The following is a 16,413-nucleotide window of genomic DNA, read 5'->3' as shown; positions in this document are numbered from 1 at the left end:
CTACCGTCGACAGTGCGAAAAAACATCCGCTGACTTCAAAGCAAATGTAACGAGTAACAAAAGCCTTTCTTAGAAACATAATTGGAGTCAAAAGTACAATATTTGTTTTTTAAATTAAGTGGAGTCAAAGTATAAAGTTTCCCCCAAAAGATATCACTCACATGAGGTACAGATCCTCAAAAACTGTGCTTAAGTACAGTACTTGAGTAAGTCTACTTTGTTATCGTCCACCATTGTCTGTCACTTTTTATAAAATACTTAAATCAAATTCTCTGTGCAGGCTGGATGGAAGGAGTCCCTCCCCTCCTCTCCTCTCCCCCCTCCATCAGCCACAGAGCCCACCCTGCCCCCCCCACAGACTGACAAAGATGGTCCTACACCCAAAAAAGTCAAAGCTCGCCCACCACCCCTGAAGAAGACTTTTGATTCAGTGGATAAGTGAGTTAACACCTTTATGAATCTTTAGTGTAATGCTGCACAAGTTATCGATGGACGGTGTATATATGCTGTATATTGTGTGTGTGTGCGCGTGTTGGTCTGGCAGGGTGCTGTCAGAGGTGTACTTTGAGGAGCGCTTTGCCGAGCTGCCAGAGTTTCGGCCTGAGGAGGTTTTACCTTCACCCACCCTGCAGAGTCTGGCCACTTCACCCCGCGCCATTCTGGGCAGCTATCGCCGCAAGAGGAAGAACTCTACAGGTTTCAGTCACATGATACTCCGACTAAAAGCTTTTAGCAGATAGTTGCTGCCTTTTATGGAAGCAAAAGTAGAACTGCATGATGCCCCGAACAGCTTTTTGTTCTGATCCTGATAAATATCAAGATCTGAAGTTTGTTTCCTCTCTGTGCCTGTAGATTTGGACTCGGCCACTGATGAGCAGGTCTCGCCCAAGAGAAAGAGTCGGCGGCGCTCAAGTTGCAGCTCGGAGCCCAACACGCCTAAAAGTGCCGCCAAGTGTGAGGGAGACATCTTCACCTTTGACAGAGCAGGTAACACACGAGGAAGTCTAAGTATACGTCCAGTCATGTAATTTTTTCGGGTCTTTTATTTTTGAGTTCTGGATAGATGACGGGTGTTAAAGAAGTGTTGTTATAGGGAGAGCTCTTGTTTTTTGTGTTTGTACTTCACTTTTATTGTAATGTTTTTTATCCTTTGTGTCTTGATGACCTTCTTTATAAAGTATAAGAGTTCATGTAAAGGGTTTCATTCTCCTTTGTTGGCTTTATTTTGGTTGCTGTCATTTCTGTAATAATCCATGCATGTTTTCAAAAGTCATTTTTTTTAAATAGTAAAAGACACAAGTGACTAACAGCAGAGGTGAACCAGAATATGGCACTCGAATAAAAGTACTGTTACTTTAAACAAATAGATCAGATGTGTAGAGTACCTTAATGCATTACTTTTTAAAAGGGAATGGGATGGGGTGGGGGGCATCTTTAGGCTACAAAATAAAAAGTCAACATTACAGTCATACACACTAGTGTAACATCAGTAACATGACCACTCATGCCCAAACCAACAGTCAGTGGTAACAAAAGGGTTTTGTTAGTCTAAAAGCCTAATACTAACAAAAAAATAAAGTTGCCGTTTGAAGCTCTGGAAAAATCTAAGTGCGTCCTGAATAAAAGTTTTTCCTTGTTGTCACTTGGCACCAGTGTAAAAATCTAAAAATACCTGAGCCAGATAGGAATCACTGCTGTATTTACACGAGATTAAAGATATGGCCTCTAAATACACATAAACAAAGATGTTCGTTATCGAAACTAGTTTTCTGAAGAGTCAACCACTCTGCCTGTTTGTCTCTCGTCCAGCCACAGACGGAGAAGACATCCTGACAGATCTGGAGTTCGATAAGGTGCCGTACTCGTCCCTACGACGAACGCTGGACCAGAGACGAGCGCTGGTCATGCAGCTTTTCCAGGAGCAGGGCTTCTTTCCATCAGGTAAGACACAAACACACACGCTATACACAGGGTCCCCGCGGATCCTTAAAAAGTCTTTAAAGTAACTGAATTACCCAATCTAAAGATAGAGCCTTAATTGGACTTAAACTGTCTTTAATTAGTTCCTCAAAAGTCTTAAAAGTTCCCAGACATAAAAGGTACAGTTTTATGAATCTTTTTTTTTTGCATTGTTAAATCTCAAAGTAATGGGTAATTAAAAAAAAAAAACACCTGCATTGCCAAAAGTCATGTTTTATATCAAAGTCAATATTTGTGCAAAAATTTTGGTGGTTCACTATGACCAATTTTGGTCATAGTGAAATCAGACTTAAACTTCATTCTGAGTGGCATTAAAAAGTCTTATAAAGTCTTAAATTCCACTTCCTGTAAGCTGTAGGAACCCTGTGTATATATATCTATATATATAATATCTACAAGCATTGTCAGATCCAGTTTCCACTTGCAGACATTGATTCGTGTTTTTTTCTCCTCCAGCTCAGGCCACTGCTGCCTTCCAGACAAGATACTCCGATATATTTCCCACCAAGGTTTGTCTGCAGCTGAAGATCAGGGAGGTCCGGCAGAAGATCATGCAGACGGCTGCCCCCTCCGATGCCTCTGGTTTAGGCATCCCTGACTCAGTCGGCCCCCTCCCTGGACCCTCTGGCTCCCAGTCAGGAGAGGGATCTCTGAGAGGAGGTGGGGACCTGCAGGACGAAGACGTGGAGCAGAGCACAGAGGGGAGCCCAGAGGATCCTCGTGATTCACAGGACTCCTCCAGATGAGGGACGCTGACAAGTTAGATTGACCAATCAGTGACTGTTGACGTCACAGCTTTCCAACCCCGACACGCTTTCACACACTTTTTTCTTTTTCTTAAATTCACACTCTCCTCTAGATAGATGCTGATTTTCTTTCCATCCTCAGCAGCCGACCTGTGAGAGGGAGAGATGTTTGTATGCAGTGTTGGGCCTTTATTTTTACTGTTGGTAATGTGTACCAAAAAAAAGGACACATGAAAAGCCAGTGGCACAAAAACTACCACAATGCGCGCACACACACACACACACACACACACACACTGCAAACTCTTAACTCCCACACTTGAATTAGCACTCTGTATTAACCACCTCGAGGAAAGCTCCCATTGATGCCAGTGAACGAAGGACCATTGTGTACAGCTGCACTCATTTGCCTTGAAGAAGAAAGGAATCTTGTTTTTGGATGGAGAAACCTGCTTAACCCATTCTGAGACGACGAGACGTCAGCGGTTTTAAGATGGGGACACTTCGTGTTTTGATATTTGTTTTTAATAGCGTTTAGAGGAGTAAAAGGAGTACGTTTCTGCTCGAGGAACAACCTGTATTTAGACGTAACTGTTGTAACCTTGTGTCTTGTTTCTGCTGACATTAGGGGGCTGGGCCCTCAACAGCCGAAAACTATTTGATTGGACAAGAGAACTCGTTACTGTGGACCTGGAAAGATCTTTTTCTCCATTTTATCGCTCACAGGTAGACCTTCAGGGGAGGTCTACCGAGGGTGACTGAAAAAAAATTGACTGAAACTCAAGTGGACTTCTGGCAGTGCCATCATTCCTGCAATTTACCTGTCTGGCCAAGTCCTCCCTTCTCGCGACTGACGCTAGCACATGCCAGTAGGTAGGAACAGAGCATTCCTGTGCCTCTCATCTGCTCGCCATGAAGGACGGAGGTGGGTCAGAGTCAGCGGGCACATCCTGGCTCTTAGTCGTAGAGGTCGGGCTGATAAGGCCTCAAGCCTCTATTGCCAAGCAGTTTTATTAACTTTTTTTAAAAAATAATTTGTATTTAACATGGTCATATTCAGTTTGTTGTTGTACTATTCCTATGGTTATTATAATAATTATTATTATTATTATTACTCATATCATTGCAGTGAACCCCGGTCCTTAGTTCAGATGTTTCCTTCTTTTCCGCCAGCTGTTGATTTCTTGTTTTTTTTTTTTTTATATATAATTTTGGAGGCAGGTGAGAGAGGCTGCTTCACACCTGTACAGTTCCTCCATTGTAGTCTTCCCTTGACTGGCCTCTCACCTCAGCAAGGACCTGCGGTGCAGTTATTTTTATTCATTTCAAAGAGGACGAGAAAACACAACGTGGACCTTTATATCCTTTCAGCAGTAATAAGCTGTATGTTTTTAGACGACCCCGTTACTCTGTCCCCTCGCTTAGTTTGATTCTATAGCCTCAACACTTGTACATCTCCTTCCTCCACCTCTTTCCTTCCCTCCTTCCTCCCTTTGTCACTTTATTGCTCTCTCCAGACCTCCTTTTCATGCAGGCGGAGAGAAAACCGGGGGAAGCGAGGGGAGGGGGACGAATCAAAGAGAGCTGGTAGGATCTAATACTGGTTGTGTCTTTGTGCAAGACTTGGTTGTGTTGTAAATAATTACTGTAGAGTCAGTAGACTCGTTATATTATTGATAAGGAAAAATCTGTCATTGAACATAAGTTGACTTTTAAGACACCCGTTACCGAAGGGAAAACACATGAAATGGAAAAAAAAACAATAATAAATATGGCTATTAATGTTTTTGTGTTATACTCCTTGTTTTGCTGTTCCAGTATACAAGAGAGGAATTTCTATGAATAATTTAAGTTTGTATCTGTATCTTTCAGTATGCAAATAAAAATAGGTGTTCAATTAAAGTGATTTTATCGCTGGCAATGTGAAAAATGGGTTTTCCTTAAGCGGAGATACATTTATCAAGAATGTTACGTAAAGTTAAGCATCATTTTTGTCCAGCTCCTTTTAAATGTAACAGCAGCTCATGAGCTGATGCAAAAAAATAGGGTTTGGCAATATATTGATAACATATTGATATTGAGACACGAGACTAGATATTGTAGATTTGTTGTCTTTTCCTGGTTTTATAGGTTGCTTTATGGTAATGTGATGCCATTTTTTTTTAATACTTTTCTGGCAGTTCTATTATTTACCTTTAACCACTTAGTCAATACTATTGATTATTTATCAAAAAGCTTATTGTGTAAACATTTTGAGAAAGCATCAATAATCAACCAAGTAATTGGTCAAAAATATCAGAACATTTGATTTTCTTAATATCATGGGGGCCTTATTGAAAACCACAAATAAATTAGCAGCAATTTTCACTTTTCTGTTGTGTTAACATCAAAATAATGCCAGTATCTCATGTAAACATATGAAAAACATGTTAAATGTGCATGAACACGAAAGACGGCACCATGTGGCCATGCGTTTGGGTGACTTTTGCTTGGCTGTGGTTATCTACTCTGAGTTTTTCAAGTGCGGTAATGCAACACAGTTTTTAATAATTCAAATTTGAAATTAAAACTAACCATATGGAATTTTACTACAGTTTATCACAGGCACTTTGTTTAAAGAGAGATATTCACACATCCAACTATCTCAGGTGCACGTGTGTTGAAAAATGTCAGTTGAATCGTGAAAATTGGATCCTGCACACTGCTCTTGCTCAACAACTTAATTTAGTGATTGAAAAATCTAATTTTTTGGACCGCTTGGGCCCGCAGTGTGAACATAGTGTTTGTTAAATAGTTGTCCCTCTACACCTTCGTCAGGAGGAATCAACAAGTTTTTCCAACACTGATCTTAGACAGTGCTCAGCTCATTTGACACAGGTGTGGGACAATTAATCAGCTGTTGGGTGTTTCTCAACATACGACAGTAACGTGTACCATTTGTCACATTAAATTCCACATTTTAAAAAATGGGAAACAAGGGGAAATGTTTTTTGTAGTCTTTTTTTGTATCATTTTCATGTGGAATTCAGTGTGACAGGTGGTACTCATGTTGCTGTCCGCGACTTAAACACACCCACAGCCGAGTAATTGTTTCACACCTGTGTCAAATGAGCGGAGCACTATTGAGATCAGTGTTGTTAAAAGTTGTGTTGAATACTCCTGACGAAGGTCCAGAGGGATCAAAATGTTTGTATAATCGATACGTTCTGATGCTGAGCAAGAGCAGGGTGCCGGATCTTCGTTTTAACGCTGTGGTTTATCGTTTAACAGGTAAGTGTTTTATCCCCAGCTGTGTTGCATGAGAACATGGGTGCAAAATCATCTTGGAAAAACATTTATTGATTTCTATTTACAACAGCACGATCAACCCTTTAAACAGAAGAAAAATCACATCCATTTTGTATAAATGATCAAATTAATGATACAAATGTCATCTGAGGCACACCCAATGGTCCTTAATCATAATGAATGGCATATCTATGATTTCAGTTTGCACTTTTCAATAAACTTTAACACTGATCCATCTCATAGTGTTGTAAAACAGGGAAGATGAATTACTTTGGTCTGTTTGCTGAACTTAATATGCTTTTTGTCATTTTACAGCATTCCTGTAGAGTACTTAATTATCTGATCCAGAATACTCAACCTCTCAGTAGTCAATTAGTCTTTAGTCAGTGTCAGTATAAGGACAAGTACTGAACTTGTCAATTCAGGAGGATTTGTGTTCTGTCCGCTTGTACTCATCCTCAGATGAGCTGCAGTCCGTCCACAGCGACTGTGTCCATGGCGAGGCCGTTCTCCAAAGCTGTGTGGTAGATCTCCAAAGCCTGCTCCAGAGGCAGCGCTCCTCCCTCGCTGGTCTCAATGATGGCTATCGTCTCCCCAAACTCATTACACATGATGGTAGGAGTGCCCTGTGTCTGAGAGGAGGAAACACAACCCAGAATTAGCTCAACTGACAGCAGAGAGCACACAGACGCATTTACAGGTGCTGATTACGTCCCCCTCTCTATTTTAACTGATCATTTTTTCACCTTAAATGGGTCATTCACTCGATACGTTTACATGATGTTGGAAAAAGTCAAATTAATGTGTTAGTCTGACTGAATCTGGATTTTTTAAAAAATGCATGTGAACATGTCAGTCCGACTGAAATCGTACTGAGTCGAATTGGACGAACACAGCTGGATAATGCAGTTAGGTCAGTTTACTTTCATTCACACACCTCAGCTGGACCTGAACTGGTTCTGCACATACTAAAAGTACAATTAGGAAAATGTGCTTAAAGTATGAAAAGTAAATGTACCCAATGCAGAAAAATCTTTTTTAAAAAGAGAAAAAAAAACACGTCCAAAAAAATCACAAATTGTAAAAACAAAAACAAAACTACTCAATGTTATAGAGTATATGAATAAAAAAAAAAAAGAAAAAAAGAAAAAAACACCCCCAAAATGCAAAATTCTTTTAAAAAATCTAAAAAATATATAATAAAATATAAAACACTCAAAACTTCAAAATAAATAAAAAAAAGGACCCAAAAAAAATCTCCAAAGATAGAAGAAAAAACATTCAAAAACTCAAAATTATAAACACCTCCCAAAACTCAAATACAATTTAAAAAAAAGATGTAAATACTTCAGAGTATCAGAATAGTTAATTAATTTTCTGTGAATTGACTGATTAATTAACTAATTGTTGCAGCAGTACTTGTATAAAATGGTAATTTAATTTATAACAAACATCACATTTTATAACTGATTTTTATGCAAAAATCTTTATATGTAGAGTGCAAAGTATAAAGTAGCATGAAAATACAACAAGTTAAGTACAAGTACCTTGAATTCATACTTAAGTTCAGTGCTGTAGTAAATGTACTTAGTTACTTTACGGCCTCTGACGCCCTCTGTCATGGTTTTTAAGGACGACGTTAGTAGCAAACACATTCTGACCTGCTGAAGATCTGCGGCTTGGATCTGTATGAGCTGAGGCTGCCTGTTCGCTAGTTCCACTGCCGAAGCGTCCACCACCGCCACGGCAGAGCTGGACTCCACGGCGGCCTGTGCAGCCGCCTCTTCATCCAGCCTCTGCTGCCTGGCGTGGGTCTTTTTGTGGTTCCTCAGGTTGGAGAACGTCTTGAAGGCTTTTCCACACTGCGGACAAACGTGCGGCCGCTCGCCCGTGTGCGTTCGGCGGTGTTCGGCCAGGTGCATGCTCTGGATGAAACCCTTGCCGCACACTTCGCAGCGAAATGGGCGTTCGCCCGAGTGTGTGCGCAGGTGCTCTCGCAGGTGAGTGTTCTGACGGAAACATTTGCCACACACTTGGCAAGGAAAGGGGCGCTCGCCGGTGTGGACTCGCTGGTGAAGTGCAACTCCGGAGGATGAGACAAACAGTTTGCCGCAGATGGGACACTGGTGGGCTTTAGGACGCTTTCCGGAGGGGCACCGCGGCCGCCCGGGGCCTAAGGCGAAGTGGCTCAGTCTGTGAAGTCGCAGGTTGGCCGGAGAGTTGAGCTTCTTCCCACAGATGTGACAATCTAGACCCCCTCGCACGTGCGCGGCTGAATCCCCTGATTGTGTCTCTGCTGCGGCGGAGGTGGACGGCTCTGCGGTCGGATCTTTGCTCGGCTCAGTCTGGCTGTCCGTCTCTTTGCCTGCTTCTCTCTCTGCACCCGCCTGCGCCATGAAGGGGTGCTGCTCCAGACAATGATTGTCTCGTTGTCTCCTGGTCAGAAAGCCAGCGTCGCAGTCGGGGCACGGGAAAGGAGCCGGGGCCCCGGGGTGTTGGGTGTATCGATGTGCCGCTAGCTTGGTGGGCCAGCGGAAGGTGGCGGGGCAGTCCGGGCAGCACAGCGTTGCGGCACTGGAGTGCAGCAGACTGTGCTGACGGAGGTTAGAGGACTGTGAGAAGGAGCGGTGGCAGACATCGCAGCGGTACGGTCGCACGCCAGAGTGGATGAGATTGTGCCTCATCAGGTTGGCGAGAGACGAGAAGGTTTTGCCGCAGTCGGAGCACTGGAAGGGCCGCTCGCCGGTGTGAATGCGGATGTGGTTGCGCACGTGGATCTGCTTCTTGAAAGACTTGCCACAGATGCCACAAACGAAGCTGCGCTCGGGGATGTGGGCCTTGCGTCGGTGGCGGACGAGCTGCAGCTGGGAGGTAAAGGTCTTAGAGCACGAACGGCAAGAAAAAGGCCCTTTGTCCGAGGACGCAGCTTCAGCTTTGACTTCACCGGCAGCGTCTGAAGCTAAGCCAGACTCAGGGGCGTCCTCCACCTGCCGAGGGTCAGCCGTGTTGCCCTCGGGTGGGGCAGAGACGTCCATGTTGCTGTCCTCCCCCTGCTTCTCCACTTCCCCTCCTTGAACTTTGATCTGACAACTCTGCACTGGATCTTCTTCCAGTTTTTCCATCTCATCCTCCGTGAGAGGAGCCAACAGGTTTTCCTCATCAGTGTGGGAATTCTTCTCTCTCGCTCTCTGGAGGATCGCCAGAGCAGAGAGAGAAGCTCTGACTGGAGCCGAGACCTGCAGAAGGAAGAAGTATTAGTTTGATTGAAACGTCAAACTAAAGCTGGACACACGCTGCACGATTTCAGACCGTTTCTGACATGAAGTCTGAGCTCCAGGACTCATTTTAGAGTCAGACAGAATTTTAGCCGGCCCTCATTTCCCCACCTGCTGTGATGCGTTTGGATCAGGGTTCCTGCAGATTAAGGCGAGGTACGTGTAAGACTTTTTACGACTTTTTTAATGCCCCTCGAAATTAAGTTTAGTTTTATTTTAAGTTCATTGTGTCAAATTATGATGTCAAAATATTGTGACAAAAACCAAAGTTACAAAGTTAAATTATCTGCAACAAATGTTGAGTAAAACATGGAAGAGATTTTGAGATTTTGCAATGCAACTGCAGAAAAAAAAAATAGCTCATAAAATCCTGCTTCCCATGTTTGAGCATGTGTAAGGCTTGAAAGATTAATTTAGGTCAATTTTATACCAATGACGGCCTTATTTTTAGATTAATAAATTCACTTCCTTATAAGACTTTAAGGACTCGCGGAGAGCCTGGTTTGGATACATTTCAGGCTCTTGATTCCTAAAGGTCAGAGCCTTTTTTCTCATTCAGCTGTACAGTTTAACCCAGCGGTTCCCAACTGGTCCAACCACCAGCTTCAGATTTCTCCTTAGTCATTAATTTAAGGTCCACACGTTAGATAAAACATATTTCACAAAATGCAAACAATACTTTGGCTTAGAACAAGCGCAGTGGGAGTAGAAATAAAAAGCAATATTTCTAAAACAGCCTCAAATCGTCCAGCGTGTGCCCCGATTAACTTAAGGTTGTGGTCACAATTGGTAAAGTGGATATGCTTGTTACCATGGAGATGGTGGTAGAAGGGTAAGACGAATCACGGTTGAGGTGGGTTCTTCGGTGGTAGAGGTACTTGGTCATGTTGGTGAAGGTTTTGTTGCAGAACTGACACCTGTGAAGAGGATCTGCAGTGTGGGACTTCCTGTAAGACACCAGGAGGGAGAAGATGAAACAGAGCGTTTATCAGCCGTCAGTTTTTTCTCGGCGATCCCGGCTGCTGCGGCGTTTACCTGTGCATGATAAGAGTCATCTCCGTGGTGAAGCCATTGCCGCAGTCCACGCACAGGTACCTCGCCACGCCCGAGTGCGTGCGCATGTGCGTCTGCAGTGACGTCGCCTTCTTGAACACCTTGCCGCACTCTGGACATTCATGCGTGCCCTGCTCGTGGACGCGTTTGTGAGAAGCCAGCCGGTTGACGGAGGTGAAGGTGCGTTTGCAGAGCTCGCACTGCTGAGTTTTGGTCCAGACTGTTGTTTTCTTCTCTGCTACTCTAATTCTCATGTCCTCCGCCTTCTCTGTCGTCTCTTCCCTCCCTCTCGCGTCCTCAAAGCAGCTCATGACGCCTGGCTCTCCGCTCTCTTTGTCCTGACACAGGAAGTGCTCTCCCTGGTGCTGGAGGAAGTCCTCTGGGGTTTGGAAGAGAAGGGAGCATTCGGAGCACTCATACGGGTGGATGACCACCACCTCTGTCTGCTGCTGGGCGTCGTCCTGGACGCTGGGGGCCAACCTTAGCTCCAGTCTCTGGACGCCGTTCTCCAGGACACCCAGCTTTCCCGTAGAGCCCCGCGCCACAGCAGGCAAAAGCGGGGGCAGCTTGGAGCGGCGCTGACTGGGGGTGGCGGGGTTGTCTGCCAGAGCTTGAGCGGTGAGAATCTGCAGGTGCATGGTGGCAGAGCCGGGGATCGCCGTCACTGGAGGCAGCAGGGAGGAGCGGGAGGAAGCAGAAGGTTTGGAGACAGACGGACGTTTCTTCTGTTGCTGCTGCTGCTGCTGCTGAGCGAGTACCTGGAAAATCCACACAGAAAGGTCAAAACCTCAAAAGCCTTCGTCTCATTTAATTCCTCTGTTGTGAGGAGTTCACAATCACAAGTACCTGTGCCAAGATCTCCCCAGCCTGCTGCTCGCTCAGCACGTAGTTCTGCACGTTGTTTAGTGGAGTGACGGTGCCATCAGGCTGCAGCACATACTCCTGTCGCAAGGGCCGAAAACACAAGTTATTGGATTTATATTCAGTGAATGCGGGGCCACAGATATTACGCAATAGTCTGAGATCTGAATCATCAGTCAGAGACCCCTCAGTCGACGTTTTCTTGTTTGTTTTTCGCTTGTTGGGACGTTATTGGTCAGCAGATTTTGCTGCAGAGTGAGAGCTCTCGATTGTGCTACTCTTTGGTAGAGGCTGCAGCTGATGTGAGACACACAGCACTGTAAGGCTCCGAAATAATAATAATAATAACACGAATAATAGATAGGACTTATACAGCGCTTTTCTAGGTACTCAAAGACGCTTTACATGAAATGAAAAAGAAAAAGAAACACAGGATAAATAAGATTATCCTCTCTTTTCTGTTAGGAAGTGGTTTATTTTTAGCTCACAGCAACTTAATGTGCTGCAGCCTCTGGTTTTTGTTTGATATCTGGTTATGTTGTTGTGCATTTGAAATCTGTTAGTGCCATAATAATAATAATAATAAGAAGAAGAACATTATTTATAAAGCACCTTTAAAAACAGTTTAAAAAGTGCCTTGACAAACAAAGGAAATGGGATACAAAGATGGTTCTGTTAAACACAAGCGAGAAGAAACTGGGGTCGAGTCAGGATCAAATTAAAACCAGAGGACAAATAATGCAAGGTGCATAATGTCAACAGAAAGTAACACAAAGAAATAAACAACAGAAACAAAAAAAGCAACCAACCCACAAATAAAAGGAAATAGAATAGATAAAACATTAACTAAAAATACATTAAAAAAGGAATAACATGAATGCCACTGTCACACTGAACGTCCCGCTGAGTCCGGCTTAAACTGTAAAACCTTACGTGGAAAAAAAGAAACAATGAATATTTGAATTTAACGGCCGAATCTGATTCGACAGACATAATTCTGAGTCGGGCACAGCCCTAAAATATTTGGTAATTGCTCTTAAATTTAAAATAGCTAAGACGCTGAAAGTTCAGTGCTCCTGTCTTTTAATTTAGTCGATTATCAGATGCTTTGGAGACGAGACGTCTGCCGTTTGGCCGTGACGCCCATTCAAACCAGTACTTTCTAGAATTACAGTGCAGTCGCAGCAAACCAATCTGTGCTGGCCGACACAACCGAGAGAGCCACTGAGATAAACGTTTCGCTTTGAAGCAATTTGAATGCACTCTGTAGCATCAGGGCCTGACCCAAATTAAATGAATGCAACTGCCAAGTGGCTTCACCATCCAGAGATCTGGAGCTGCGCACGAGAATGACTCAGCACAGCAAAAAAAAAAAAAAAAAAAAATTAGGAGTAGATTATAGCGAGTGTTACTGCTCAAATTTACAGCTGTTACATCATCAGCTTCACTCTGTTATGAGATCTGACCCAGTATCACCGAGCGTCTGCCGCTTTAATGAGCACAAACTCTACTTTGATTCTTCCCATAAAGATGATGGGTGTACAGACACAGGAAAGTCAAATTCAAGGACTGACAAGTACTTTTTTCAAGTGCTTTAGAAATTAACTGGTTATTGTTATTATTCAGGCATGTGCAGAAAAACAGTAGCAGGCGAATACAGGGGGCGGAGAGCACGGTGCAGTTGTGGGTAAACCTTGTGCTTACGGCTGACGCTGCTCTGGTATCAGAGTTTTGTAGTGAAACATCCTGGCACTGACTATTTACCGCCGTTTACTAACCCATCTGAGCTCATAGCGCTTACACGGCATCAGAAAATAAAGGCAAATATGACCCACTTTTCAAATACGTTTCATAAAGTAATTTACAATTCTGTTCTTCAAGTATATTCAAGTACTTTTTCAACAACCAAGTTAAAAAAAAAGTCTGATTTTCAGTGTATTTAAATTTCTCAGTGCCAAATTCAAGTACTTCAAGCACCTCAAGCACCTTGTACAAACCCTGCAATGCACGTCACGCGCCACATTAATCGGATGCTGTGACGTGGGTGCAAAAAATAACCTACATCGTTAACCTCTGCAGCCCAACGTGAACGTGATGTTAATAACTGTTAATAACATGTTTAATGTTTAATTCAGGAGGGAACTTCCTTCAAAAAACTGAACTGTCACTGTGTCTCCTAAAGGCTGAAGAAATCCACCAGTCGGTTCAATAAATCACCGATAATTGTGACAATAGCAGAGAGATTACCTTAGTAAAAACACAGTAAATGGAAAATTTGTTCTACTTTTCAGATTAGAACAAAATTCTGAAAGAAGTCTCCCATACCACGGCCTCGGTGTTACTGTGCGTGCTGCTCCTGCTGTGGGTCCTCCGGTGCTCCAGCCAGGTCTCAGGTGAGTCAAACAGAGCCAGACAGTCGAGACACTGGTACTGAACCGGTCCTGAAATCTGCCCCTCCGACCCTTCCTCTGCCTCCAAAACCTCACACAGCTCTGAGGAACCGTCATAGACACGGGCGGTTAGTGTTGTTTTAATTGTATTATGACTAATATTTATGCAAATGAAAACTACATTTTTGAACTCATTTTCCAAAGGTGTGAAAATTTGAAAAAAGTGTCAAAACCACAATTAGTTTGTATCATTTTCATTAGTATTGAATACAAGCATCTCTTTATAAAAAGGCCTCCACATAAAAGCATCATTTTGCATCATGCACAGAGAATCTTTACATCCTTTAACCCTTTAGTTACTGGATCAACATCCGTGTTCTTGTGCTGCATTCGGATACATTTCACACGCATTTAAACCTGGGAAATTGGTTTGATTTTCGCAGGGAAAACAGCAATAAGCGACTGAGAAATATTCTGCAAACTGCAAAAATGTTGTAAAAGTTGAGAAGAAAATTAGCTGTGAAAAAAGACTGGTGAAAAAATCTTCCAGGAAACTCTATTTGTAAATCTTATAATTACGTATTTAAAAATATTTTACAGAAGTCTTTTTTTTTTTTAGCACTAAAGGTCAATATCTTGTTCTTTTTTGTTGCTTATTTTCAAGTAATCTTCTTGTTCTTTTTACAGATTTCTTGCTAAATTTTGGGCCATTTCTTGTTAAGCTGCTCACTGCTTTCTTTCCATGCTTTTGAAAGAAATTAAGCCAATTTACTCATGTTTCAGAGGGTTCATATCTCGATGCTCACAAATCCCTCACCCTGCTGCTCCACCTCCATCCCCGCCTCTCTCATGTGCATCTCCTGGTGCTGCAGAAGTTCCTCCGGGTTCACGAGCAGGGCCCCGCACTCCAGACACTGGTACTGCTGGGTCTGCCCCATCTCTGAGACGCCCTGGATGGTCATGACCTCCCCTTCTCCTTCGACCTCTTGGCCGGTGTGGATCTGCTGGTGGATCAGCACATCCTCAAGGGTGTTGAAGAGCTGGTGGCACTCGCTGCACATGTACTGGTGCTCCACAAACACATCTTCTGCCTCCTCCTGCTGCTCGGCCATGTTGGTACTTTGTGTGTGTGTGTGTGTGTGTTGTCTTATTAAGGCTGCAAGTGTATCATGAAAGGAGATGTGTGACAGGCGAGGAGGTGGTCGACTGAAACTTCACTTCTGTGTCCAATAAATGAAGACGATTTTGTCATCCAGACGGCCAGTGTAAGAGCTCACCTGTGAGAAACAAGAAGGTTAAATGACAACGTGTAAAACTAAACATTATCGCTACGTAAAGTGGTGTTACGTAGCAGTATTTATATAGTAGCTATCAAGTCATTAACCCTTTAAAACCTGGTGTGACATCAGTTTGCTAGTGCCGAGTTTAGACGCCTTTCACAAATTACTGAACCCTGTCAGGAGTTGGTTTGATTTCTTCAAAAACATAGTGAAAACACAATGACCAGCTTGGCATGAAATGTCCCACAAACTGCAAAAAATTTGTTAAAGGTGATGAAGAAAATTATTTTTTTTAAATACAAACACACACATGTATGCATATAAATTTGTGTGTGAGTGTGCATATTTTCAGTTAATTTTATTACATTTTACTAATTATTATTATTGTTATAACTAAATTTTACAGTTTTGAAAACCGTACATTCAGTGGTCAAAACATTTTACAAATAAAAAAAAGACAAGTATTTACAAACCAGACAGATAAAATAAAATAAAACAGACACTTGTGGGAACACACAGGGGTTTACCTAATTACTTTAATAATAACGATTAGCATAAATTAATAGTTATGATGAGATCTGATTTTTTTTTTTTTTTTTTTTTAAAGGTTGTATATCAGGACAATTTCTTTCATAAATGTATTTAAGTTTTTACTCGTTTCTTGCTCATTTTTGCACCATGTGCTGTTAAGTTGCTCATTGCTTTCTCCGCATGTTTTTGATAGGTTTCACATGGTTAATATATGGTTTCAGTGTAACACAACGCAAACAGCGGCGGCACGTTAGTCATTAATGTATAAAATAAACAGATCCAGCGGTGTTTACGCAGATTTTCTGGAACAATCCCGCGAACATCGCAATTTTCAGCAGTTAGCCAGCTGAATGCTAACAGTGCTAACAATACGACCACCACTTAGTACAACCTCGCTGACTCTTGTCTGATTTTCCTCACATATGTGATTCATATCTTTGTTTACAGTGTGTGATGGCATATGGAGAGCTGTTGGCGGCGCTCCCTCCGACACTACAGACCTGTTTCTCGGCACCGCGGTTTCCTGACAGCGGCTCCCCGGTTCGTCGGGCGGTCCGTCAGGCGGCGCTACCCACTTTTCCCCGCAGCTCTCCGGCTGCGGCGGAGGGCCCTTCTTTCCCCTTACCTCTCATTTACTCTCGTTGGACGATCCCTCGTGTAGTCATCATTCTTCGTTCACACGAGCCTGCGCCTTTTTCTTAGTCCCTTGTTACCGTCTGTGGCGAGAAAATACAAAAATATGAAAAATTTCCGTGGGAAAATAAAATTCAACGCGTGAAATGAAATGTTTGCCCGCCGATCGTCTTCATTCTTGTGATACGAAGCCCCGCCCAATGCGGTAGTCGCAATATTTCAGAATCTCTAAATGGACAGGCTGGCTGTCAATCATCTGCTCTGATATACTGATGGGCATTGTAGTTTTTTTGTTGACCGTTGGAGTACAGTTTTCCCCGAGCCCATTGATTTTTTTGTTTGTTTGTTACTATTGAGCAAATTAGCTTGATTTCAG

The 16,413-nt window shown here is 42.9% G+C and overlaps 2 protein-coding genes and 1 long non-coding RNA gene across 5 annotated transcripts in view; 2 read left to right on the top strand and 1 right to left on the bottom strand.

Moving 5' to 3' along the window:
* The window catches only part of cicb (capicua transcriptional repressor b), a 47,002-nt gene extending 42,346 nt beyond the window's left edge, over positions 1 to 4,656 (top strand). Inside the window, exons 17-21 of one of the 2 annotated variants that reach the window (XM_042489284.1) lie at positions 281 to 438; positions 545 to 696; positions 853 to 987; positions 1,810 to 1,941; positions 2,437 to 4,656. In XM_042489284.1, the coding sequence (XP_042345218.1) occupies positions 281 to 438; positions 545 to 696; positions 853 to 987; positions 1,810 to 1,941; positions 2,437 to 2,726 (867 nt within the window). In that variant the 3' untranslated portion in view covers positions 2,727 to 4,656. Of the gene's footprint in view, positions 1 to 280; positions 439 to 535; positions 697 to 852; positions 988 to 1,809; positions 1,942 to 2,436 lie in introns of both variants that reach the window. The other variant, XM_042489283.1, reaches the window with a different exon arrangement.
* Positions 4,657 to 6,047: 1,391 nt separating this feature from the next.
* On the bottom strand, positions 6,048 to 16,236 carry znf526 (zinc finger protein 526). 2 transcript variants are annotated; one of them, XM_042489301.1, is made up of 8 exons: positions 16,030 to 16,236; positions 14,411 to 14,870; positions 13,529 to 13,695; positions 11,189 to 11,284; positions 10,325 to 11,100; positions 10,101 to 10,236; positions 7,676 to 9,250; positions 6,048 to 6,646 (listed from the first exon to the last, which is right to left on the bottom strand). In XM_042489301.1, exons 2-8 carry the CDS (start codon positions 14,703 to 14,705, stop codon positions 6,473 to 6,475), a joined length of 3,219 nt encoding a protein of 1,072 aa, XP_042345235.1. In that variant the 5' UTR covers positions 14,706 to 14,870; positions 16,030 to 16,236; the 3' UTR covers positions 6,048 to 6,472. The 2 variants fall into 2 exon arrangements, with proteins under 2 accessions (XP_042345235.1, XP_042345236.1); XM_042489302.1 differs by lacking the exon at positions 16,030 to 16,236 and adding an exon at positions 15,905 to 16,019.
* On the top strand, positions 6,633 to 14,451 carry LOC121945315. Its single transcript, XR_006105949.1, has 3 exons — positions 6,633 to 6,714; positions 13,495 to 13,596; positions 14,377 to 14,451. It is a non-coding gene; the product is annotated as an uncharacterized LOC121945315 (long non-coding RNA).
* Positions 16,237 to 16,413: the final 177 nt, after the last annotated feature.

The sequence above is a fragment of the Plectropomus leopardus genome, chromosome 7, assembly GCF_008729295.1.
Source record: "Plectropomus leopardus isolate mb chromosome 7, YSFRI_Pleo_2.0, whole genome shotgun sequence".
NCBI lineage: Eukaryota > Metazoa > Chordata > Actinopteri > Perciformes > Serranidae > Plectropomus > Plectropomus leopardus.
This window is presented reverse-complemented; position numbering and strand designations above follow the sequence as displayed.